The 24750-nt window shown below is 40.1% G+C and overlaps 1 protein-coding gene across 3 annotated transcripts; it reads right to left on the minus strand.

Annotated features, from left to right (window-relative positions):
• Positions 1 to 5789: 5789 nt before the first annotated feature.
• On the minus strand, positions 5790 to 24529 carry SIRT1 (sirtuin 1). Of its 3 annotated transcripts, none has more exons than XM_071749091.1 (9): positions 24004 to 24529; positions 21376 to 21492; positions 19761 to 20002; positions 18273 to 18425; positions 16373 to 16520; positions 14936 to 15015; positions 10698 to 10884; positions 8766 to 9326; positions 5790 to 7869 (listed from the first exon to the last, which is right to left on the minus strand). In XM_071749091.1, the coding sequence occupies exons 1-9, from the start codon at positions 24485 to 24487 to the stop codon at positions 7547 to 7549; spliced, it is 2295 nt and encodes a 764-aa protein (XP_071605192.1). In that variant the 5' UTR covers positions 24488 to 24529; the 3' UTR covers positions 5790 to 7546. The 3 variants fall into 3 exon arrangements, with proteins under 3 accessions (XP_071605192.1, XP_071605193.1, XP_071605195.1); XM_071749092.1 differs by lacking the exon at positions 24004 to 24529 and adding an exon at positions 23556 to 23997; XM_071749094.1 differs by lacking the exons at positions 21376 to 21492; positions 24004 to 24529 and having other exon boundaries at positions 19679 to 19771.
• Positions 24530 to 24750: the final 221 nt, after the last annotated feature.

Below are 24750 nucleotides of genomic sequence, written 5' to 3' on the forward strand. Positions count from 1 at the left end.
CTTTTTTATGTAGTAGTAGAACAATTATCTTGCTATTGTCAAGCAGTTTAATGCTTTCTGCAGTACTTGTCATCAGTTCTGCTAGTCATAACAGCCCTGTGAAGGATCTCTGTAAGTGTATATTTAAGTGGTGTGGATGGTAAAAGGTGGGCAGCAGGAAGTGTTTTCTCTTTCATAGAATGACAGAATAGAATCATAGAAGGGTTTGGGTTGGAAGGGACCTTAAAGATCATCTAGGTCCAACCCCCTCTGCGTTGGGACAGCTTCCACTAGATCAGGTTGCTCACTGCTCTCTGCTGCAATCAACTTGATTCATTAAGAATAAATAAAGTGTAATGTAATGAAATATAAACCACTGTAACAGCTCTTTATTTAACTACACATGAGGTTTGTAAGTACAGAGTAAAAGCTTTCTTTTAATAATAGACTTTTCAGCATGATAGACTGGTATATAGTGAGCACCACAAAACTGGTTGTGTTGACCTTCTTTATTATACAAGCAGAACTATGTATAACTCCCTTACTCAGTTGTTCGGGGGGGGAAAAGAAAGGCAGCAGATACTTGTTTCTTCTGTTAAGTGACAGTTCCTCTTGCTGACTAAGCAGGTACATCATGGCTGGTAGGTCAGTGTGGGGTTTGGCTGAACTAACCACCAAGCTGCCATTTTTATCTTTCAAGGTGCTGTTCAGGTTGTGTTGATCAGGTGTGGAACAAAAACTTGAAAAAACTTACCTAGACCTTGGATGGCTTAGGGCATCCTTTGTCACCTGCCAGATTTAGTACTATACCTTAGACCCAAGAAATAAATACACACTTAATAACGCTACCAGACATAATTTCTAATACATATATTTAATGTATTGTTTTATATTTTTTTTCCTTGAGGAAAGGAGCCTGTTCACACCTATACATTTCTTTTTGCAAGTGGAGTATGGTGAAACTTTCTAACTGCAAAACTTTGCCTACCCTTTTCTGCACAGATGGAGATGTGCTGAATCAGAAAGATGTCTTCTGATCACAATAAAACTAGGAGATGAAAGACCACCTAAAACCACCTGTGGCAATACCTTAGGCATAGTAGTACTGTGTGAAAGTATTTTATGTGCAGAGCTACTGACCTGTTATTACTAGTAGACCAAAATGTCTTGAGTTCCATATAGGCTTTGAATATTAGTGGTCTTTTATAAAACAACAAAATAATGCATCACTAATGCTCAGAGTGGAACCAAAGAACTTGGGCTTGGGTAGCAGTCAACATTTTTTTTTTTTCTCCAGCCAAAGGCACTTGTGTCAGTCTCTGATTATGAAAGGAAAAGGAGGTTTATGACAACCACACAAACTACAGGGCTGTTCTGTTCAGCACAGTTCCTGTGTATGGTGCTACGGGGGGTCTGTATCTCACCGAGGCTCTGGGCAGTGCTGCCCCCAGCCACACCTGGAGCAGAGTGCCTGCAGGGCTGTGGATGGACACCCGCCTGCCTGCTGAGGCTTTCAGTGAGCAAACAAATGGTAAGTTGCACCTGAAGACATCAGTTTGAGTGCAAGTCCTTCCCTCTTTAGAGGAACTACACCAGCTTTCCCATTGGAGGGGCCATAGACTGTAGCTAAAACCCAGCTTCCAATAGAAATTGTATTTTGCCGAGTCTTTAAATAATTCTAGAGGTAAAACTAATGTAATTATTTGTGGTTTAATTCCACACAGAGGCTCTGTGAGTGCACAGGTCAGCATAGCCCAGTGCCCCGTACTGTGGTGGAGATTGCTGCAGCCTCCTCGCTGCTGCTGAATGCCTGGAGAAGGTTTTAAGGTCGGAGTAAGAAGGCAGTGACCCCAGGGTAAGGAATAGGGGTTATCCTTGCACCCCCTCCTCAGCTCAGGGCGTTTCTGGGCTCGCTGCTGCTCGGGGATGTGCAGCAGCCCCAGTGGAAGAGCGGCGGGGCGGGCAGGGCCGAGCGGGCTCACCCCGTGCTCGGAGCGCGGGCCTTGCAGAACGGGTTGGGCCTTGCAGAACGGGTCGGGCCTTGCAGCTGGGGTCCTGCAGTCTGCGCCTGCTCCTCGCAGGGTGCTGTGCAGCCTCAAGCTGCTTCCCCGCCCTGGCTGGCGGGTTAGGAGCGGCTGACCAGCCCCGGTCCAGTCCCGGTTCTCTCCGTTTCCCAAGGCGAAGGCGGTAAGTAGGACAGTGGGCCCGGCCCTGTCCTGGTGTGTGGGTGCTAGTGTGATCCCCAAAAGCCATCCATGTGCTGATGGAGAGAGGGTTTCCTTCAGCTGAGGCTTGTGCTTGAAAACAGTGCTTTGCTGTTTGAGCGTATTAATAATAATAATTTTACAGAGTAAAAACCCCCAAAACAAATGAAAGCCCAGTTAAATGTGTTTGTATATCGTTTTAAGGACTTGGGGATTGTGTTTATTTGTGGGTTTATTCACTTACTAGGAATATATGAAATCTGTGACTTAATTTCCAGTTTGCATTTGTAGCTGCTTTGTCAGAGCCTCCTCAGGGGGCTGCGGGTACTGGGCCGTGTGGGAAGGGGCTTTGCAGGGACGCCCGGAGTCTCTTGTGCTGAGGGTCACAACAAGAGTCCCATAGTCACAGACCACTCGGGTTTGTGTCTCTTAAGAACATCCTTCCACTAGGCAGGATGAATATACCCTTAGGGTGTGCATTACCAATGTTCCTGCTTTGTTGTTAGAAAGCCGTGGTACAAACAGTTGTAGCTCTAGGAAGCCGCTGTTGCGGGCATTCCCTTGAAGTCTGCTGTGCTGAGTTAATCTGAGGTACAGGGGCTTGCAGGAAAGTGTAGAGAAAGGAAAAGTCTCTTTTCCCTGGAATCGTCCTCAACGATCTTTGGTACCAGTCCGACCTGAATTTATTCTGTTCCTTTTTGAAGCCACTTTAAGGTCCGACAGTGTCTTACAGCAGTGAGTTCCAGAGTTTCTGTGTAATGGTTTACTTCATTGCCTCAGCTTTCCTGCAACTGAATGGTCCCTTGAGCCTCATGTTGAGCGAGTAAATAGCAACTCTTCTCCCTTCCTGCACCATTCTACATATGATTATTACTTTTCCTACCAAGTCCTGGCACCACACAAGGTGTCTGAAAACTGCTGAGCAGAGTTGGTGTACCAAGAGTACTGTTACAACTCTATCACTTCTGTTCATGAGTTAGTCATAGCTAGTGTAGAACCCACTGTAACACAAACACACCCAGCTATTTTACTCTGAAATTTTGAACTGTATTTTGGTCTCCGGTGTCGTGGTCCATAACTATTAATATTTTATATTTTGTTGGTGAGGAAATATTAACCACTGCACATGAACGTCCTACAAATTGCAGAAGCAACCAACCAGATTTATGGTTTGAACGAATTACAAGGGTTTATTATGGGAAAAATGCACCATGCTGAGAGGAGTCTTAGGAAGGAGTTAATAGTAGGAGAGAAAGGCGGGGAATACAGGGTTTTAAACAAATTAATCACCCCAGGGAAAGGACTATTAAGAAAAGAAAGAGAGTAATTAGCGTTCTTTTCACCTTCCCGGAGAAAACCTCTTCCTTGCAGCCTGGCCACGCCGTCACTGTTCTCTCGTACTGGTCTCGCTGGTGCTTGCCCCGCTTTTCGCTGCTGTTCACTTCGCTTCTGATTTTCCCCTTTTTCCTCTGACCTGTTATAGCAAAAAAGTTCCTTATTTTCATCAGTTACTGCCAGAGGTTGCAAATTGGTAAATGCAGGTCTTCCCTTTGCATTCAGGTTTTTTTCCCCCGCAATCCTCTAGTCCTTGTATTTGATTCCAATTTGCATTACTGGTCTCTTATCAGGAGTCATTAGCATTTTATCTTTTTAGTCCTGACAAAGGAGGGGGGTATCCTGATGAGCCTTGATACATTTTAATGATTGCAAAGAGAGGAAAGGCGGTGCTGGTGTGGAAAGGGGGTTTGCTGATGGAAATAAGTTTGATTTTAGACAGTAAACCATGCTGGTGCTACCTCATGGTGGCTTGGATGTAATTTTGCTGATTCAAGAGGCAGTTTTTTATTTTTACTGTATTCACATTGCATCCAGTCACTCTGTAGTTAAGTATACTATCAAGCAGTTGAAGTGCCTTTAGATTTGACTGTTCTGGTTTGATGCTTAAGTACAAATATTGAACTTGAGGTACTGAACTGCATCTTCCTTTTTCTCAAGCTTTTTTCAGTTTTTTTTTTGTTTTGTTTTTGTTTTGTTTTTTTTTTTGAATGCTTGTTTTTGTTTTGTTTTGTTTTTAATTGATTCAGGATACAGGTTTCATTAAAATTCTTTTTTCTGGGAGCCCTTCATAGTTTGGCATTTCTCAGCACTTTGCTGTCATGCATTTAAAACCATTATGTATTTCCCATAATCAGGGATATGAATTAAAAATGCACTGGATTCAAAATGGAACTATAGAGAATATGTGGCCATTAGGAAAAAAAATTACATAATTATTGAATACGAAATTACTTGGAATGACTTTGAATATGAATATGACTTAAAATACTTGTGCAAGGTCATTATTGTACTTAATCAAAAAAGGCTGAAAGGGGGCTAGGGAATGGCACCGCCTATTAAACAAATGCTTGTGCTTTGCTTTTTTCAGTGCATTGATTTTACAAACACTGAGGCTTAAGATGCTTTCATAGGCTAGTAATGCAAATTATTAAAAAATTAAGTAACCTGCCATTTTGAGAGTCTGCAAATTACAGCTGGAGCCAGACATGCCCTTCCAAGCTTCCAGATGAATTTCATGTAAGATACCCAATGCTTTGGATAACAAAGGGCTGTGGCAGCAAATGTTTCCTCATCCCCATTGTTTGCCTTATGATTGTTTTCAACAGTATTGTTGATGACATCTTAATTGTGGGGAAAGGACAGTGTGTGAAATGGAGGAATAAGGTGACATGTTGTAGTTTGGGGTTCCTCTTCTGTTCAGATAATATTAGCAAAGATACAAGAACAAAAAGCAGAACTTCTTTATCCAGGTGTTGAAAAAGGTTCAGCTGTTTCATCCTAGAGGAAAAAATTTTCAAATCCTTTCAGAGTAATAAGCAACTCACCTGTGTAAAAGCTTCCTAGCATTTTTAATGCTTCATGTCTCATGTGTGTTTTATTAACAGGTTGGGGTTTTTTTTTACTAATGCAAATGTGATTTATATTTGAGGGATGGAGGGGGGCATTCAGCACAGCTGCAGCCCCTTGGAAGCCCCAGGACAAACCAAGGACCAACCCACTTAGGGCTCTCTGTACTTGGGCTTCCTCTGCAGTTGTGCTGGGTGGGTGAGTAAGGGAAACACAGGCTTTGCCTGTCAGCTTCACCTGCATGAAGACAAAACACAAGTGAAATGTTTGTGCATGTGGTGTCAAAACATGCCTGGAACTCCTCTGTGCTGCAGGTTCCTTACAGGAAGCTCCTCCTGGATGTGGGTGTTCGGGGTTGGGGTGGAAGCAGAAGTGCCAAACATAAAGGGAGACTGGGGTTGGGTAGAGAAAGGGTGTTAGAGCTGTGAGGTGCTGAAATACCAGCAGAAATAAACACTCGTGTTCAGCAAATACATCTCAAGTTAATGCAGGATTTAGGAGAAAAGTAGTTACCTGAAGGACAACATTGTCTTGTGGTTTAAGGACGTCATTTGGCCACAGGCCAATTTATTTTTTTTTTCCCCAAAGGGGCAGATTGGGGAAAAAGTAATTCACAATATAATGCCTTACATTAACTAGGGTATACCTTACTTTTCAGAGAATCTTTTTAAGATCTAACTAGAAATTGACAGAAACCAGAAATCAAATGACAATTTTAATAGACTTTAGAACAGAGTGTACGAGTATAAAACACTGGTTTTGTATTTCAAAAGTTGCAGGAAGATAGCCAGTCATTTTAAACAGTCTTCTACAAAACATATGCCAGTAGATTACATAAAAGACACTATATACAATATAAAAGAGCAGAAAACAATCCTCACTGTAAAAATAATTTAAAACAAAGTATTTCAATTTAAAATATCTCCTATAGCACAAACTAATACATCGTGACATGCAAGTGTAAACTAAACATATTGCATTCTTTAGTGTAGCCAAATAAGAGCTGCATTAAATTTGGACAATGAGACATGCCAGCATTTTCTGATGAGTACAGGAGGCTGTTCTTAAATATTTATTAACCAATGTATCTTATGTTCAAGGAACAGCTACTATACATCTTCCAAAATGTAATAAATATTAAAGCAAAGTATATGAATAATCTACATTGTAGAGTTCATTTGGGCCAATGTTGAAAATGTGGTTTATAGAAAAATGCTGTTTCACTTACTACTGCACTGTGCAATTTTTACAGAATAGTTTTAAAGGCTTGGAAACAACCTGCACTTGAAGAGTAGCAACATCCAGTTTTAAGGCAGCCTAGCACTTGGATACACGATGCAATACTTTGCGTAGCTGCTTTGCTTTTAATATGCACGGGGGAGCTAGCAGGCAGAAAATTATTTTCCCAACCTGAGATACGACCTCGTACCAGCATGCTTCTGGGGTAGGTTACCAATCTGTGGTTTATCTGCCCTGTATTGTAAGCAGAGGCTCTCAACCTCTGAGTTAGTTTCTGCTTGTTTTGCTGCATCAAAAATAGAAGATCTTATCTTTTGGGGCCTTCTCACATGCTGGTAGAAACACTGTTCTGAACTCAGCCAAGCTTCCACATCAGAGCCGTGGCAGTTTATCAAATGCTATTTTTAATGTAAGCTGCACTATATTTGACTTTTGTATACAGATGGAAAACTTCTATCATGGGGGATCCATTTTGTTTAAAATACCAGTATTAAAAATGCTAAGGAGCCAATGTCAACATCGCTGCATGTCCACAGGAAGTATTAAACTCAGTTATCTAAGCATTTTCACAGCACTTCTTGAGACGTCTAAAAACCATAGGATTTCTCAAGTGCTCCTGTCTTGTTTCCATCTAACTATCTACTCACATTTAAGTATGTCTCAAACATACAAAGTAACTGTTAAAGCAAAAAATTAGCTGCCACAGTAGGTCTTAGAAAATGCCAGTGTTTAATGACAGACTAGGCAAGAATTAAAGGTTTAGCAGAGGCATAAGAAGTTTTTAAATAAATCAAACTTGTTACAAAGCAAGAGGTGTGAAAATACCATTCTTTGGTCTAAATTAGCTGTTCCCTTTACATTAGTTTAACATTCCAATGGCTTTTTCAAAACTGTTTAAAAATAATATAAGCTGAAATTCATTAAGCAAAAATATGTATTATATACATGGTTGCCTGATCAGACAGATGAACTTAAAAGTGAACATAGTGACGATTGTTTAGATATTCCTAGTACCTTAAAAAAAAAAGTTAGTGTTGAGTGCGCAGTAATAGAATTTTATTGAAAAAGGTAAAAAACTAAGCATGAAAATCTGTTTTAGTTGTTTATAAACACTACATCCTTATGGTTTTGTTGCTCTAAATTCAGATGTAAACATTCATTCTGACATGCCAAAGCTCCTAATGCTGGTGGAGAGTTCCTGTAACCCGTCAGTCATCACTTCACAACTTGCTGCTTGAATGGTCAGTCCCTGCAGCTTCATTTGGATAAGCTGATTCATCAGCTGCAGATTCATCCAGTTCAACTCCATCTTCCCCAAATCCAGGTTCCTCTTCCCTCTCAGGAGCATCCTCATCCTCTATGCCATTGTAGAACTCTTCTATCTCGCTCTCATCCTCCACATCTAAGCTCTGGCTGTGACAGGAACCACTTTCACTGCTGCTGCCACAGGAGCTTGAAGATATTATGTCATCTTCAGAATCTGAGTACACCTCAGCACCGTGGAAAATATAGCGATTTGGTGGTAAAAATAGATACTGAGTACCTGAAACAGAATTTTAAAAGTCAGTAAAAGATTAAAATTAATTATTAATGTAAGATCTTGCAGACTTCTGGTTAGAAGGTACCTGCAATATGTATTTTTAATGGTGAAACGAAACTGACAAATAAGATGACATTAGAAACACGTCGATTGCAGTGTGTCATGAAGAACTGCACATAAATGCTTCACTGGAAAGCTCAGCATTCCTTCTTCCCCCCCTTTTGATACAGAAGAGCATTTTAACCTTAATGTTTAGCAGCTTTTATTCATTGGCATATTTACTCACAGCAAGATTTCCATTGTAATAGAACTGGAACAGAGTATTGAAAAAAACAGCCTTGTTTTAGAAAGTTGCAATGTGATACCTGTTTTTTCATCCACACTGATTTTCTAGTGTGATAACATCAGGTAGGAGCCTGCATACTGGGAGGGTCTTCGGATAGTCTAAAGTTTCCTTTGAAATGTGTGCAGCCCCAGATGAGAAATTTGCTTCTCAACTCCTCTCGTGTTTTATCACTGAGGTCTACAAGAGGGCTGTCCTACCAAATTATGACCCATTGTGACCAAATTATGACCTGAGGATCAAACTGATTTTTCTGAAAATTAATTTGAAAGTGTTGGAAATTGATTTATTTCCTTATACTTACATTCAACCTTCTAAACTTTGACTATTTTGTGGAATATGTAATCATTGATTATAAAAAAACCTATTATGAATTTTAGAAACTTTTCCTGTCGGTTTTTCCATGATGAGTTATGTGGGCACCTGTCTGGAAAAAATAACTGCCAAAACCCACCGAATTCCTCAACAGTAACTTATTTATCCCTCTAAAGTAAGTCTAGAATAAACATCTTGTTGAAAAAAAAAATGCAAAATATTGAAATTATGTAACACTTACCATCCAGCCTTTTGCTAATCTGTTCCTTTGCAGCTCTATTTACCCAGCCCTTCTTCAATATTTCATTTTTTTCTTTATTTTCTCCATTGTTAGATCCATTTTCCTTCATTGTTTCAGAGTTCAGTGATTCACCAGTAGGATTTTCAGGGTTTTCTGATGATGTCTGTGTGTCCTGAAGCTTTTCCTCTGTGCAGGTCCCCTTAGTTTCTGAGGCAGGACCACAGTTTTCCACCTTACATTCAGCTGGGTGTTCTGAAGACACCACCAAAGTCTCTGGTGGAGTCATTCTTTCTGGTGAACTAGAGTCTTCTGAAATGTTTAAAGGGGTAGGTGGTAGCTCAGATGAGTGCATTTCGAGCTCCTTGTGCGTTCGTGGAGGCTTTTCTGTTATTTCTGAAAGTCTTACTGAGTTGTAGCAAAGTTTTGTATATTCACTACCTAGCCTTTGACATAATTCATTAATAATAACATCACAGTCTCCAAGAAGCTCCACGTCAAAATGTAGATGAGGCAAAGGTTCCCTATTAATTAAGATCTGAGGCACTTCATGGGGTATGGAACCTATATACAGAAAAGAGGACTTTAAGGTAGTCACTTCAGTTTCAGTTTCAGCAGTTATCTACTAGAAAAGCTTGATCCCTCAGACCTCTCTTCATATGTTCATTTGCAACAAGACCAAAACAGATCAGGAAGAAGCCAAGCAAATCTCAAATTTAACAACAACAGTTTGAGGTGCTATGGCTACTGGAGCCTACCTAGATTTTTTCCCGTTTTTTTTTCACAGTTAAAAGTGTTACTCTATCACTGAGAAACACATACACAGAAATATTGACTACAGCAATGTTTGGTCAAGTGTTTAGAATATTATTTAAACTATTACTGCACTGTCCTAGAAGATTCCTGTTGATTTTGTGCACTCCATTTTATATCCTTAAGTGCACAAGAATAATACACTGCTGGTAAATGCCATCCTATTAATGAGGCCAAAGTATTTCCCGTTACCATCTACACTGTACAGGGCTGCTCAACCCATTTCTGACATTCAGGCTTCCAAAACTCACTTGTTTGGTAACCTAGCATTGTTTCCTTAGATAATCACCTCATGAAATCCAACTCTAGGCCACAGAGAGCAGTGGATCTTTATTTTCCAGTCCTTTTGCATCTCCCATCAGCCTCACCCCCAGGCTCTGCCTCTGGTACAGCAGAGGATGTCATGATCAAGGCCACGGATGTGATACCATTCCCAGTTCAGGGCAGGTGCTAAGCACACCTCCTTCTCAGGCTTGCATGTCAAGACAGTTTCTTTAGTACCAGTAGGCCTTGCTCTCAGTAGGCAAATAGATCACCTCTCATGGTATTATCTCAGCTTTCCTGAAGAGCATTTTTCTCTAACATCTATTAGAAGAGATGCTTCTCCATTTAACTTTTAAAAGCTAAGGGTCCAGAAGGTCACACCCTACATAATGCACATGGTGTATCATGTAGTATTAGTGACTTTAAAATAATCTACAACTCGGACACCTGATGTACTTATTTGATTTTTTGTTCCTGCATTTATCTTTTTAAAGATGATTCATTTATAAATATTTTAAGTAATTTTGAAAGCAAGCACAGAGATAAATGAATCTCAGAACAAAGTCAAGTTTTAGGAGAATAGTCTTTCAGATTATCATTTCAGTATCTTGAAATCTGCCTGGAGTGTAGAAAAACTGCTTAGAATTTGCTACTTTATTTTGCAGTTCAGCTTTACATAAGCAATCAGTTTTCATCTTAGAGAGGTTGGACCAGGTGATCCTTGAGGTCTCTTCCAACCTGGCATTCTGTGATTAATCTAGTTTCTTCACTGAATCAAGCCAAAAGTATTTTGGAGCTCTGAACTGAGCTTTTGATGCAAATTTTTGGAAGAAAGTATCACCAGGGATAGTCACTTACTTGGAATCAGTGCTACTGGCCTTACTTTCAGTGAAGAGCCAATGACAATAAGGAGATCAACTTCATTTTTATCATACTTCATGGCACGATGGAACTGCTCAGGTAGGTTCTCTCCAAAGAATACTATGTCTGGTTTCATGATAGCAAGTGGTTGATCAGGTGGGCATCTGGGACATCTAGGTACAACCTGCATCAGAACAGCCTCTGTTACTTCAGTTCAAACCTGTGCCCAGAAAACTTCAGATTTATGCAATTCAGGTGATTTATTATAGCAAAAGACAAGGAAGTTTCAGTGATATTTCCTGATTTCATTTTTCTGTTTACATACAGACAAGTACATTTCTTACTACAGCCTGCAGCAACTCTTCACAGAAATACAACTGCAGCAGGAATAAAGAGGGAGTCCTCTTAAGTCCCCATGCAGATCTACAGCACAGTTCTGATCTGACAACTAAGACAAAGTCCAAAAAGTCACACTCAGTACCAGTGGGTAATTAACTGCTATTTGATAGGAATATATTTTTATTGGTTTAATCAGAGCAAACACTTAAGATTTTGCTGTTGGGTTCCATTATAGGATCTGATATAAACCCCTTCCTGATCAGAGAGTACATGCACAGCTTCACCTCTCTACTTTATTCTCCAAAGAGTATGTGTAGTATAGACATAAAGCAACATGGCACTGCAGCACGTGGCTAGCAAGAACATACAGGGCAAGGACACAGGAAAAAGCTTTTGCTTGGTCTTCATTTTAAACTTTTACAATTCCTCCAAAAACAGAGCAGAATCCTTGCTGACAAAAGCAGGTGGACGTTAAGTTACATTTGTGGAGAAATAGGCTGCCTTTCTTCCTGAAACTAGAGTATTTTCTGGTCTTTGGGACCTCTTTCAACCCTTTCTTATGACTTTTTCAGAGAAAAAAAAGATATGCAATATGAATATGTACAGACAAGACTTCAGTAACTACTGAGCAATTTTTCTTTTGAACAGTTCAAGTTTTCTGAGCTGTAGTGTTACTATATGATATTCCAGAATAAATCTAAGAGCTAAATGTAGTTACAGTCTGTATTGGTCACAAGAAGCAAGTGCTATGTAAAGGTGTAAAGAGATGCAGATTACCTATTGTAATTGGAAAATATATGAAAACTGACATTTAAATGTGTAACACCTTTCACTTGTACACAGAATATATGCAGGAAAAGTAATACAAAAGAATGTAGAAAGCTGAAATCAAAGAACTAGCTTACGGATGCCTGCACTAGGACAAAACCACAAAAGACAGTGTTCTCCGTGTAAGAAAACATCACAAGTAAAAGGCCTTCCTTCAGTGTCAAAAGACCTTTCCCCAAAAATTAAGTTGTTGAACAAAGAATCCAATCTTCCTTTGACAAAACCTTGTGGGAGGGATGTGTAAGAAGCAATATGGCACAAGAACTAGGAACTGGTATGGAGTAACCCCATGCTGAAGGGAAATCGACTCAATTCCCCAAAAGGGAGCAAGTGGGTAGGATGAATCCTCAACTTTTTTCCTCAGATCTTTACATATTAGAAAGAGAGTCCATAGCACACAGCTTAAACATTTCTGGAGCTGTTTACCCCTCTGTCTCTTCTGTTGATGTTAGTGATGCCTTCAGTTGGAAGCTTAAGGAGGGAAAATAAATTGCTCTGTATTAGGAGGAAGATGAAATTAAGACCTCTAATTTTTTATTTTAATAGATCAAGTGACATTACCTCTGTTTCCATCATTTCTCATGGAAGTCCAATGACCTGTGACTTAATGGATCTTTATAGAGTAACTGATGTCTCTATCCAGATCATTTGAGTCACTGCAATGGGCCTATAAATGTGTTTCAACACTACACTACTCACCAGCTTCTCTGCTAATCCTCAGAAAGGTCGTCAGTAAGGGGGAAGATCTATTCCAAGAGCTGAAATTGATACCAAGAAGTTAAAGCTAGATAATTGGCCACTTGGTTGCCTAGGGTCCTCCTTCCCTCCAGAAGCAGCACTCCCCCCACACCCCACCACTCTGCTGATGTATTTATCTACTGAAAGAGAAGTGGAATTTCTCACTAACTATTGATGTTATCTGTATCCCAAAAACAAGACCAGTAAAAATAATGTTGGTTTAAGAATATCCAGCTGGTGCATGCTTTCCATTTCTTGGACCTTCCTATCTCTACTACCCTTCCAGTATTTCTTGAAGCTGCCTAAAATAGTCAAAAGCAAAGTAAAAGTGCTATTAATTTAAATGAATGACAACTGTTTTACTCAGAAGTTCTACCTGTGTGATTTATAACTGCTGCTACTTCTCATCCAGAAGGATGAGAGTGAGAAAGAAGTGGCAAAAGAATGAAAGCAGCATCAAGAAATCAGTAGTTTTCTAGATTATCACAAACAATTCAAAGTCTATAAAATGTTGAAAGAAAATCCTGGCAGAAGGATGCTAGGGAGACTCACTGCCTTTTGCAGCACTTAAAACTATCACGAGATGGACCAGAGGAAAGGAAAGGGAGTGGTTTTAGTGGAAACTGAGAACCTGGGGCCATGTACAGCTGCACATTCAAATAGTGGAGGATGGGAGACTAGGAACTGGACTGTCTACAGGGACCCAGGTGTCAAAATCATTTTTGTGAAGAGGACTTGTTAGAGAACAAAGCTGTTAAAATAGTGCTTTGTTTTGTAAGTACAGAAGAGGTTTCTTTTGATACCTAAGCAACCAAATTCAATATTCTAGAGGCAGCAGAAAAAGAAACTGTGTAGCACTGGTTTGGGAAATGCAGACTATGGAATAAAGATAATGATGGCAAATAGTACAATTTGGGGTTTTTGAGGCAAAAGGGAGGAAGGATGTATATTCTTTCAACAGTGCCATTTCTTGTGTTGAAATTATATTTGGCAATAACCATATTTATTTTGCAGTGTAAAAATAATTCAGTATTACAGCTAGAGCCAGCCCTGTAAAGATACACCTGGTAATAGTACTGTAAGATTAGGGCTGAGAGTGTGAAAAGCTCCTTTAGTTCCATGTTAGGAGTAAGAACCCTCTTTGTTCTCATTATTCAAAGTGTTGCTGCAGGCTTCTTCTCTCCACACTTCCATTACTGACCATGAGCAGGGATGGGCCATAAGGGCAGAAGTTTGGTTCTGCGTGTGAACAGAGAACAATTCAAGTGTTTCTTGGAAAAGGATGCCTGACCCCAACAATCAAACCAGAAAATTCCAGAATGCTTAAGAGTGGTTGTTTAGAAGACAAAAACCTAAACTCTAACCAGCTGGCTTTGAAGATAAAGGAACAGCAAACATCTGTAAGATAAAAAGTTCTCAAAAATAGTATTCTTAATAGCAAAGCAAATCAGAATTCATATTTGGTATTTCTGTGTTACAAAGCTTCAGGCTTAGACAAGTTCACATTTCTTAAAACTTTAAGTAAAACATCTCTCCTGAAAGGCTTTCATCAAGTTTCATTTCAAATATAATATTTGAAAAATCTACATCTCTTCTATGTTTTTCCATCTAAAGTTGCAACTGTGGACTCTAAGCATTTATCAAAACACATGAGCCTGCAGGAAAAAGTCTTCCATTTGTATAAATGAGATCCTTTTGATCAGACAATTATCATCTATGTTCCTTCAAAAGAAAGGGAAGAACAAAAAGGATCTTGCCAAAGGTTCATCTGCTCTGACAGAGCAGAACCAACTCCAGTCTTGGCTCTGGGTGTTTCACGCCCAGATGTGGGGAGTTCAGAAATCCTAGAAAGCCCATGTCAGACATCTCATTTGATCCTCTTCCTTCCTCAGAGGCATTTGATCTGCATTTGCAATTTCTCCGTGTATCACCTACTGCTTAAGCATATAAAGAAGCTAAGAATGCTTTCTCAGGGTGCCTGTGACCTCAGATTAACTTAAATGTGGTATAAATCCAACTTTCTACTTACCATTTTAACCTCTACTTTTTTTCAGAGGTGCCATTAAAATGGACTCTTTGGGTTTCATTCTGCTTTTTCCCATTATCTAACTTCTGTAGTATAGTATTTGAGTATACTTTTAAGTACTAGGGGAAATGCTAAAATACAGATAGGTGCTGTTATGAAATTTCAGAAGCAATAAGTAGCCTTTTAAAAGCATATCTTTTAAGTAATCCAAGGGTGATGTTTTGCGGGGTTTTTTTTTTTGTTTGTTTCTTTGTTTCAAGAGTTACTTATTAGAAAGCTGCAGAGAGTTAAAGTAAATTTTTACCTGATTGAAAATATCTCTTCGAACAACTTCACAATCAACTTTGTATTTACAGATCAGGCAGGAAGCTGTTGCAAAGGAACCTGAGGGGAAAAACCCATACGGTAGAAATAAGGATTTATAGTCATTCAGATTTGGTCTTTTTGCCCAAGCTGCTTTGCCATAAAGGCTGTTACTTTGCAGTGCTATAAAAATCAGTCATTGAAAAACAATTTAAAATTAAGATATTTGTAGCACTAAAAGTAGCTCAAGATATTAGTCAGCAGAAATCTTGCTTTAGGATTAGGATATACCACATGCATGTCAACACAAATTAGTGCCCTGTCATTCCTCCAAGCTGTGCAAGTGTGTACCAGGAGGGAAGAACAGACCCTTCCCTTTCCTTCTTCACCCAGTGAACAGTTGTGCCAACAGCTCTGCTAACTGCAGTGGCAGGACATAAACCCACATGAACTCAAGAAACCGAAGTTATCAAAAGCCAAAATGCATGACACATCAAGTACAAATGGAAACCAACACTAGGTGTGGGTTATTGTACAGTTAGGATTCAATTGTGTGCTGTTTGGTAACCATGACTGGACACAATGCTTGGTTTGAATAAAAAAAATTGCCAGATCTGGCACTGAGCTAAGCTTTCTAGATAAAGATGCCTATTGAGTTTTCACCTGAAACAGGTGGAATTAGGCTTTACAAACATGCCAACGCTGGTTTAAAGCTATTTATTTGCTGGAAGTCAACTAAATGATGCCAATGTGCACTTAGGAGCTCATTTTCTGCATCCTTTCCTTAAAAATGGATCCTTGGCCTTTTAGCTTGATATCTTCAAGTTCTTGGGAATGGAAAGCATATGAAGCAACTAATTAAGAGATTCCTTTTAATTTGGTACCGCTATTACAGGATGTGTGTGACACTGAAGATGAAACAAGATGATCTTCACTTCAACTGAACTGGTGAGTAATCTACAATATTCTACTTGTGAGGTAAAGTCACTGAAGTGTCAGGATATTTTAAGATTTCAGTGGAACACATTCTAAATAAGGAATCAGGTAACAGCCCAACTCCATTTCCTTGACAGTGAACCCAGGAAAAGGCTGCTTTCCACACTATGCTTTCATACCTTAATATAAAGAGGCACCAAATACATTTTAAAAGTTAAGGTCTAGGCTTGTGTGAACCTTTATCTACACGGATACACATAGTGACCACAACTTATGAAGCATAATTTCTGAAAGAGGTACTCCCACTTGAAACACTTCTGATTTAAATACTTAAGCTATCAAAAAAAAATTCCAATATTTAAAAAGCAGAGTATTCTCAAGAGATACAAATTCAAGGAAAAAACCCAACTCATTAATCCCAATAGTGATTACCTTGCCACATACACCAGTAAAAGTAATTCCCACCCATAAAATAAGTAAAACTAAAACCAGACCCACTAACCATGACACTGTATTATCCTTTGGATTCCTGCGACCTGTTCCAGTGTGTCTATGTTCTGAGTATAGTTGCGAAGTAGCTTTCCTTCTTTATCCATCAAAGCTATGAACTTGTGACACAGAGATGGCTGGAATTGTCCTGGATAGATTTCCTACAGAATTCAGAAGCACAATAGAAAGTGTAAATGGATACACAATGTCTTTATTCCAACTGCAGCAACTCACACAGAGATAAATATTGTCAGTAATAATGGTGTCAGCAGGGAATATTGTCACTCATTTTGCCACTTCTCTCTGATCCAACTCTTCTTTCAGTAGCTGAGGTTCTGATTATGTCAGGGTGATTTGTTTCAGGCAAAACTGGTATTTTGATTTTGACAACTATGAAACAAGAAATTTTTTTTCCTCTGTGTCAAGTAACCTCAGTATCTTTTATTGGAGGTTTAACTGCAGTTAATTTGGAGGAATTTGGATTTTGGTCTTTTGGTTGGAGATAAGCAGGTTTTGCCCCTCAGCACTATCAGCAGCCACTCCTAGAAGATGGAAAAAGGTCATTGGTTGTAAGGGGGAAGACAGGCAGTACTCAGACCAGCTTTGCCTATTTAGCTGATTACAACAATCATCAAATTAAACCCACATGGTTTAGCAGAGCAATTCCACTGTGCCTGATAAATGCTTTGCCTTTCCATTAAATGTATAGGCAGACTTCAAGTAAGTTGGTTTTTGTTTGTTTGCTGAGTTGTTTTTTTTTTTATATTAAAAAAACCAAAGAAATGAGTATACCAATGAGCATGAAAATACATGTTTGTATCTGGATAGAAGGCTTTCAGAGAAAGCCAAGCAGCTGAAGAATGCATTGATTTTTCTTTTTCAGTCTTTATAGTAAGCATAATAGAGCAATAGTATCAATTGTGAGCAAAGAGAAAAAAGAGTGAACACAATTAGTAATGCCTGATTTTCACAAGTCCTTACTGGTCCTGTAGTAATTCTAATAATATTTTGTTGTTTATTATTTTGATTTGGGTTGGGTTTTTTTTTTGTCCCAAGAAATTTCCAGATGAAATGCAGTTACTTTTTGTTTCTACATATGTCTACAGGTTTTACAATTTCATCTTGTCTTTGAGAGGCACTCCCTGCCTTTTAAACTGTTTGATACCACTGACATCTTTGCAAGAGCTGCTGCGATGTCCCTTTTAAGCAAACACAGTCCCTACTAAAAGGTTTTATTTCTCTAAGATGTACAGATCCTTGTGACAGCTGTATCAAAACCTGAAATAAGAACAAACTTATTAGTGCATGAAACTGCTTTAGTCCTCTTTACTGTAAATACAGTGATAAAATGTGAATGTCTTGTATGACATGGAGAAGCATTCCACAGCACATCAAATTCAAATATAGCTTTTCACATTACTCAAGTGCTGGCTAAAAGTTTCTCCTATTCTTTCACTTTTTCAGAGGAAGTAGCAGCAGCAAAGATCACTGAGGTTTGATCAAATAACTATGAGTTTTTATTTGTACTCCCTGAAATTACAGACTTAGTCTAGAATGGCTGTATATATATATAAAATCCCAAGAACAGTAAAAATAAGCTTAAAAAAAAAAGATAATTTGTTAATTATTTCCAGTAAGGCTAATCTGTGGTTGCATATAATGACTGAAGTACCACTGAGGATATGAAATTGATAATTGCAACTCTCTCCTGCCAAGGAGAGAGTTACTGTGGCACTGAATGTGGTCTCTCATTCAGTAAATTCAGTAGATTAACATTTTTTTTTAAGCTTGTTTGGAAAAAAAAAAAAAAAAAGATACCATTTTGTTGCAGAATAGTTGTATATCTGATTTATGCATTTTAATATTGTCGACTGCATTCACTGGCCAAGGTAAGAACTATTGGAAAATCATACCTTTGCAAACTTAAAAAATGGCCTGGGATCCTTTCTGAAGTACTCTATATCAAACATTGCTTGAGGATCTGGAAGGTCTGGGAAGTCTACAGCAAGGCGTGCATAGATGCCATCTCTTGATCTGAAGTCAGGTATTCCACAAGACACAGACACCTGAAATATATTTTTGCATCTGAAATAAGCAAAACTTCACATTTGGCTATAAAGAGTTATGATACAAACTACTTGGAAAACCTGTATGCTCACACTGCTCAGAGACATCAAGAACAAAACCAGTCTGGATTCTATTTATTTACTTTTTCTTATTTTTAAAATTTTTTAAAAAAATTTTTAGACTAATACAACGATTCCCAAATCACATGCAGGAGAAACACCACAGAAGCAGTTTGAGACCTGGACAAAAAAGCCCTTTAGTACAACTGGTACAGGCAGACAGGCAGTAACAGGACACCAGAACTTAACTTTTACTCCTGTAAGTTTTGTAAGTAAACAAAAATCTAAAATACCACTGCATTAAATTTGACTAGTAGGTGCTCCTTGATCTACCAACTTAGGACTGGGCAAGATGGTTGATTTTTTTTTTTTCACATGCTAGTACAGTAAAAGAATGGATTCTTACTTTTGGTTAATAAACCCCTTTTGATCAAAAAACATTGTTTGTCCAAGCTTTGTAGCAGTCAATAAAGACAAAAGTTTATTGTCTCTGACTACCCAAAAAAACAATGGGAAAAGGAGAAGCAGCTGTTTGCTAGTAATGAGAGAGCAAGCAAGACTGGGGGGCAGAAGTGGCTGTGCTTTTCTAACAGGCAAATCTGATTTACTCACACCCCCTGAGTCTGAACAGCAGAGGCAAAAAATTACTGACTTCATATCAGGATTTGGTACAGTGATATAAAGCCACAAATGTACAGGAGTTTTAAAATCTTCTTAAGTAAAACAGCAAGTCATCTTATTGCAGCATATTAAGAATAAAATTCTTATTTTATTAAGAATAAAGTAAGAATAAAATTCAGCCTACCAAAACCTAATCAAATTTTCCTTGTAGTTCTCCCTCCTGACCCTTTTTTTCCAAGTCTGATCCTTTTAGTCCCTCTAACTCCATCAGGTATTTTAAGAGACATCTGGCATTTTGTTTACAAAATCATTACCTTTGTTTCAAATGAAAAAATTACTAGGAAAATGTTCTGTAACAGGCAGATGTGATCTTATTCCAGAACTATTTTGCATGGAAGCAACTGCTTAAGAGTTTAAATGTTTAAGAGTATTTTCCTATAAAAAGAGGTATCTTGTAATTTCCAACTTAAGCTGCTGCTTTGCAGTGTGCATTGTTCTAGTGGACAGTTGTGCTGTCTTCCCATGTAGCACAATTGCTTAATGACAGGCTTTGCCAGGGTCACATCACCTACCTGCATGCTGCAAAGAGCTGGACAAGTATTTACCCAGCTGGCTATACATTCTCTGACTGTCACTGCAGCAATACATACGTACCCCAGCGCCAGTCAAGACCATTATTTTTTTGCATTCTTGTAGAAGTTTCACAGCATCATCTATAGTATTAATATCTTTTCGTTTTTTTCTTTTTGGTGGTTCTGAAAGAATGTTTATAACAATTTGCCACAGTGTCATATCATCCAGTTCTGGTGGGGGGATTGTTTCTGGTAGCAGGTCTTTCAGAATTGTCCGTGGGTCGGTACCTAACATGAGATGCTGCTGAACAAAAGTGTAGGGACCTAAGAAAATTAAAAAATATAAATATTTAAAATTGATTCAGGTACTTCAGATCATTATGATTATCACATATATTAATGCTTGCTACTAAAACTTTATTAATTTAATTTAATGCTTTGTTTATTAAAACCCCTGCATGTTTTGGTCTAAATTCTGAAGTGACAGTATAGCTATAGGGTTTTTACTTATTTATTAGTATTTTATGTTAACGCATGAAAGACTTCATAGGAAGTCAGTCAAGGCAGAGATCCCACTTCATAACTAATTTGATAGGTCTTGAGGTATTCAAAAGGTATCTCCACTTTAGGGGTTCATTTGTGTTTTTCCAACATTCTGTAATGTATTTACAGTAGTCAGCTGAAGAGAAAACAAACCTGCATATAATTTCTAGACACATTATCAAATTGAAGAGACAAATAGGGCCCACCAGTCCATGGATTTTTGTTGTTCTTTGATTGTCTAGCACTAATGATTTCAGTCATGACCTCCTGAAGCTATCAAATCAGTATTTCCAGAAACACTTGAGAATAGGGCAGTAGAAGAAAAATAAATAAATCTCAAGCAGCTAAACTAAGACGACCCAAATAGCTATCAATAAAGCTAGTTACAATACATATAAAGAAAAAATTGTTACAGGTTTAACGAAAAGGTGCCATCAGTGATCCTGTAATCAGCTGAGACAACATATGGGCAGATTTTAAGTGGAATACTGTGTTGTCATAATGTGTTTTCTTCCTGCTTTTCTTATCAATACTGGCAAAATGAACACTGTGGTATTACCATGCCTGTGTGAGCAAGACAAAAGCCCTCAAGTCCCAGAGTTACTGTGCCCTGGAGGCCACTGTCCCACACAAGTCACCAGTGACCTCAGCAGTCGCCTTGCCTCTGTTTGAGGCAGGAACTTTATACCAAGTTCCTAACTGCCATGCTGGACATACCTGTTGCTAACATGCACTTCATGTGATGATGAATTCTTCCCAAACAGATTTAACACTTAGGACAGTGAGCCCTACTGATTGGCTAAAGCCATACAAGAACCATCTTGTTCCTTGAAGAATTAATACTGAGTAAAATAGGCTATGAATATGTCATAAATCTGTTGAGTTTAGTGAGTCTGTGTGTATACTTTTAACATGGACCACAGCAGGATTTCTACACAAAAAAAAAGGCACTGACAAATTTTAATCAAAATACAGTAAGTTTAAGGAGGTTAATTTTTTAAACTCCTTCAATAACATACAGAATACAGCCAACAACTCTAAGCTGCTCAAAAGCAGTAATTTTTTTGCAACAGAAGAAATCATTTAAAGACTGGGAAGAGCTAAGTAACTGTTCAATGGTAAACAGCATCTAAGAACATTATATAGGCTTCTACCTATGCGTGGTCTTGGGGTCCAATCACTAGAACTTGCATGTGAGGCTCTGTCATCTTCATCACTATCACAGGAGTGGAAACCATTGGCTATGATTTCATCACTGAAAAGGAAGTTATCTGTAAGACAGTACAACAACAACAGATTACACTTGAGCCTAACGGTACAGACCTGGATTTAAACATACCATAAAACCTGAAATGGTAAGCTGATTGCAATGAATTGCAAATAGGCAGTTTCATCACTTATACACAGAAAATCTCTACCTTTGAGTTACAGATATGCTTTCAAGCCTTCAGCAGATGCACTGCAGGATTTGCTATCTTAACGCTGGGCTTCGGTGGGCTGGATGTAAAATTTTCATCCTGTTGTTTGGCATTAAGGATTTTGTATCTTTAAAAAAAAATCCCAATGTTTTAAAAGTACAATTAAAATGTCCTTTCCCTTACAATTTTCATCTCGTTCTGCTTACTGAGAAATTGGCTAACATGAAAATGTGTCACCATTTATAGACCAATCTTTGACTAGGTTTTAAGAGCATAACATTTAAAAACATTTTAAAAAGAAACCCACAGATCCAGATTTGGATACAAGGAAGTTACAGAATGCTGTCAGCCTGTCACTTTGCAACTGAGCTGCAGAAGGTGGCCACATACACACTGCTATGATTTTTCACTTATGACAGAAGATGTGCTGCCTTGAACCACCTTGGCTAAGTTTCTCTCACCCATTTTGCCCTGCAGCTGCCTTTACTTCAGCTGAGCCCATGGCCCTAAGGAACTCAGTCTAACTTTATCATGTATCCAGATGAAAATGCCCAGAGAACAAGATGCTTGTCTTAAGAGTGTACATTGCTAAGCCAGCATTTCAGGGAAAAGCTAGTTTTTAACCTGAGTGGCTTACTAGAATATAGACTACTGAATTTGTATTCTTTTTAGTTAGACACAGCAGCTGTAGCCTTATTTGTTGAAAGTCCAAGACTATGAACAAAGGACAAGTTTCAGTCACACTCTCTAAAGCCAAGACTCACTCCAATTTCTGTTTTAATGAACTCCTCCAGCATTTTAGCTAACTACTTCTCTTCACTCTTAAATTAAAAAAAAAACACAAAACACCATTTTTTATTCAGAGGTTGTGTTGTCCTGTTCTTTCCCTTGTTGGCATAAGTACTTTATTCTGTTAGAACAGAAAGATGTAGGGGATAGAAATTTGCTTTTTTGTATTTTCTGTCTTGTTCTTCTGAGACCAGACTTTTACCATATCTGTTTCTTATTTATCTACATACGTACAGCATTTCACTTCCACCTCATTATGCATAAATTTGGTGAATATATTATATAAAAATCATAATGAAGAATAAAAAAAGTTGATGAGTTCACATCAGTGAATGCAAAGTGCAAGTTTTATGAAACTGACCTTTATGTCTATTGTATAAAGACTGAAAGCTTAGACTCATCCTATACAGGTCACATTGTCTTGGACTGAAGAAACACTGTGACAAATATGAGCAGGCTAAAGTAACAGTTCCAATTGTAACACTCCTGGGTTATTCCTCCCTTTCCTCAAGGGGACTAAAGGGAATGTTGGCCAGACCTAAGCAGCCTACAGGAAAATATGCCTCTGGATCTGAGTAACAAGAGCAAAAAGGCTTCATATAAAGCATGGACTGGTAAATCCCTGGCTTTACTCTTCTGCTATTCCAAGTTGTTAAATACAGTGGCTGTTCCAAACATACCATATTGCCTTCTGGAAAGCTTCAGGACAGGCAAAAAATTTCCTTTAGTTTTACTATGAAGTTTAAAGCAAAAAATCTTTAACTGCATTCTAGGATAAATGCAGACTTGACTGGCAGAATGCAGTACCATGTACCTTTTAATAAGTCTTCCCAGTCCAGTGCCTTAAAAAACAATATTAACTGAGCAGCCCAACTCACTACCTATTGTTTGAACAATGCAGTGCACAGTACTTTCATACCAGTGCTGCCCTATCAGTATGCTGCACACATACTCTGCAAGGAAACTTCTCATAGTTCAGTTTTCTGCCACAGTCACTGAAATCCTAACGAGAACTGTAACTTGAAGTTTTCTAAAGAATTTGTCAAGGCTGCTGCTGTGCAAGTTTTTGAAACACAGAAAAAAAAGAATTGTCACAGCAGAAATTGTGAAAAGGAGAGAGGGCTTACAGTTTTTCGTTTTTAATAACTTGTTGTCAGCAACACAGCAAAATTAATGCTTTCAGAAATGACAGCCGAGTCGATCTCCTACAAAGCACAGCACAAGAAACAAGAGGCTTTGACAAGGACTGATTAGAATTAGAATTGATGAGGTTTAGACAGATCGATGCAGCAGCTCGCTCGAGTTTGCATTCAGCGTTCTGTAAGGATCGGGGCACGGCGGGTGCTGGGTGACCAACCCACGGAGCACCCACGCGATCCTTGGGGCCCTCGCTCTCCCCGGGGCCGGCACAGGCGAACGCCGACCCCGCTCGGAGGGACGCGGCCGGTGGGGCTGGCGCCGGGTGCAGCGGCCGCGGCGAGGTCCCTGCGGAGGGACCGGCCCGCGGCCCACGGTGGGGGCCGAGCGGAAGGGGAGGAGGGGGTGGGAGGAAGAAGGGAAGAGAAGGGTCCTCACCGGGATGCGGGTCCGGCGCCTCGGCCGCCCCGTTTGAACACTGCGCTCGCCTGCAGCCAATGGCCGCCTCCGCCGCGTCTCCGCCGGGCGCCGCCTCCGCCCCCTCCCCCCGGCCCCGCTGCCGCGGATGCGGCTCCGCCCGGGGCAGGCCCCGCAGCCCGGCCCTATTGTCCGCGCCGCTCCAGACCGCCGCCGTCGCCTCATCGTCGTCGTCGTCGTCTTCCTCCTCCTCCGCCCGGCCGCCGCCAAAGGCAGTCACGGCCGTCGCCTCACCCGGCGGCTCGGGAGCCGCAGCGGCGGCGGCGGGCGGCGGCCCCGCGCTCCGGTCCGGGCGTAGGGGGGGCGCCGCGCTCCTCCCGCAGCCGCCGTCTTCCGAGTCCAGGCGCTGGCGCTTGGGAGCGGGCTCGGCGGGCTCGGCGCTCTCAGCCGCACCGGCGGGGCCGCCGTCGCGCGGACGGAGGAGCGGAGTGTCCTCGTCCGCCATCTTGGAGCAGCAACCGCCGCCCCCTCCTCCTCCTCCTCCCCCGCCCGCCCTGCGCAGCGGCGCCTCCGCCGCGGCCCCCTCCCCTCCCCCACCCCAGGGAGCGATTTAAACCCGGCACGTGACCGCGCCACCGCCCACGCGGGCACCCGCCCCGCGGAGGCAGCAACAACAACAAACCGCGTCACGTGACGGGGGAAGCAGAGGGGGCGGGCGCCGTCACCGTCACGTGACGCTCGCGCGGGCCCTCGCGCCACGGCGGTTTC

The sequence above is a fragment of the Heliangelus exortis genome, chromosome 7 (genome assembly GCF_036169615.1).
Source record: "Heliangelus exortis chromosome 7, bHelExo1.hap1, whole genome shotgun sequence".
In the NCBI taxonomy this organism is placed as follows: Eukaryota; Metazoa; Chordata; class Aves; order Apodiformes; family Trochilidae; genus Heliangelus; species Heliangelus exortis.

Bases quoted from the DNA above. Each gene is read 5' to 3' on its own strand.
- SIRT1 (XM_071749091.1), bottom strand. From the start codon at position 24,487: ATGGCGGACGAGGACACTCCGCTCCTCCGTCCGCGCGACGGCGGCCCC. The intron at 21,493-24,003 runs GTGAGGACCCTT...ACTGTCTTACAG, and splicing joins GGCGCCGGACCCGCATCCCG to ATAACTTCCTTTTCAGTGAT. The intron at 15,016-16,372 runs GTTAGTGGGTCT...TTTTCCCCTCAG, and splicing joins AAGGATAATACAGTGTCATG to GTTCCTTTGCAACAGCTTCC.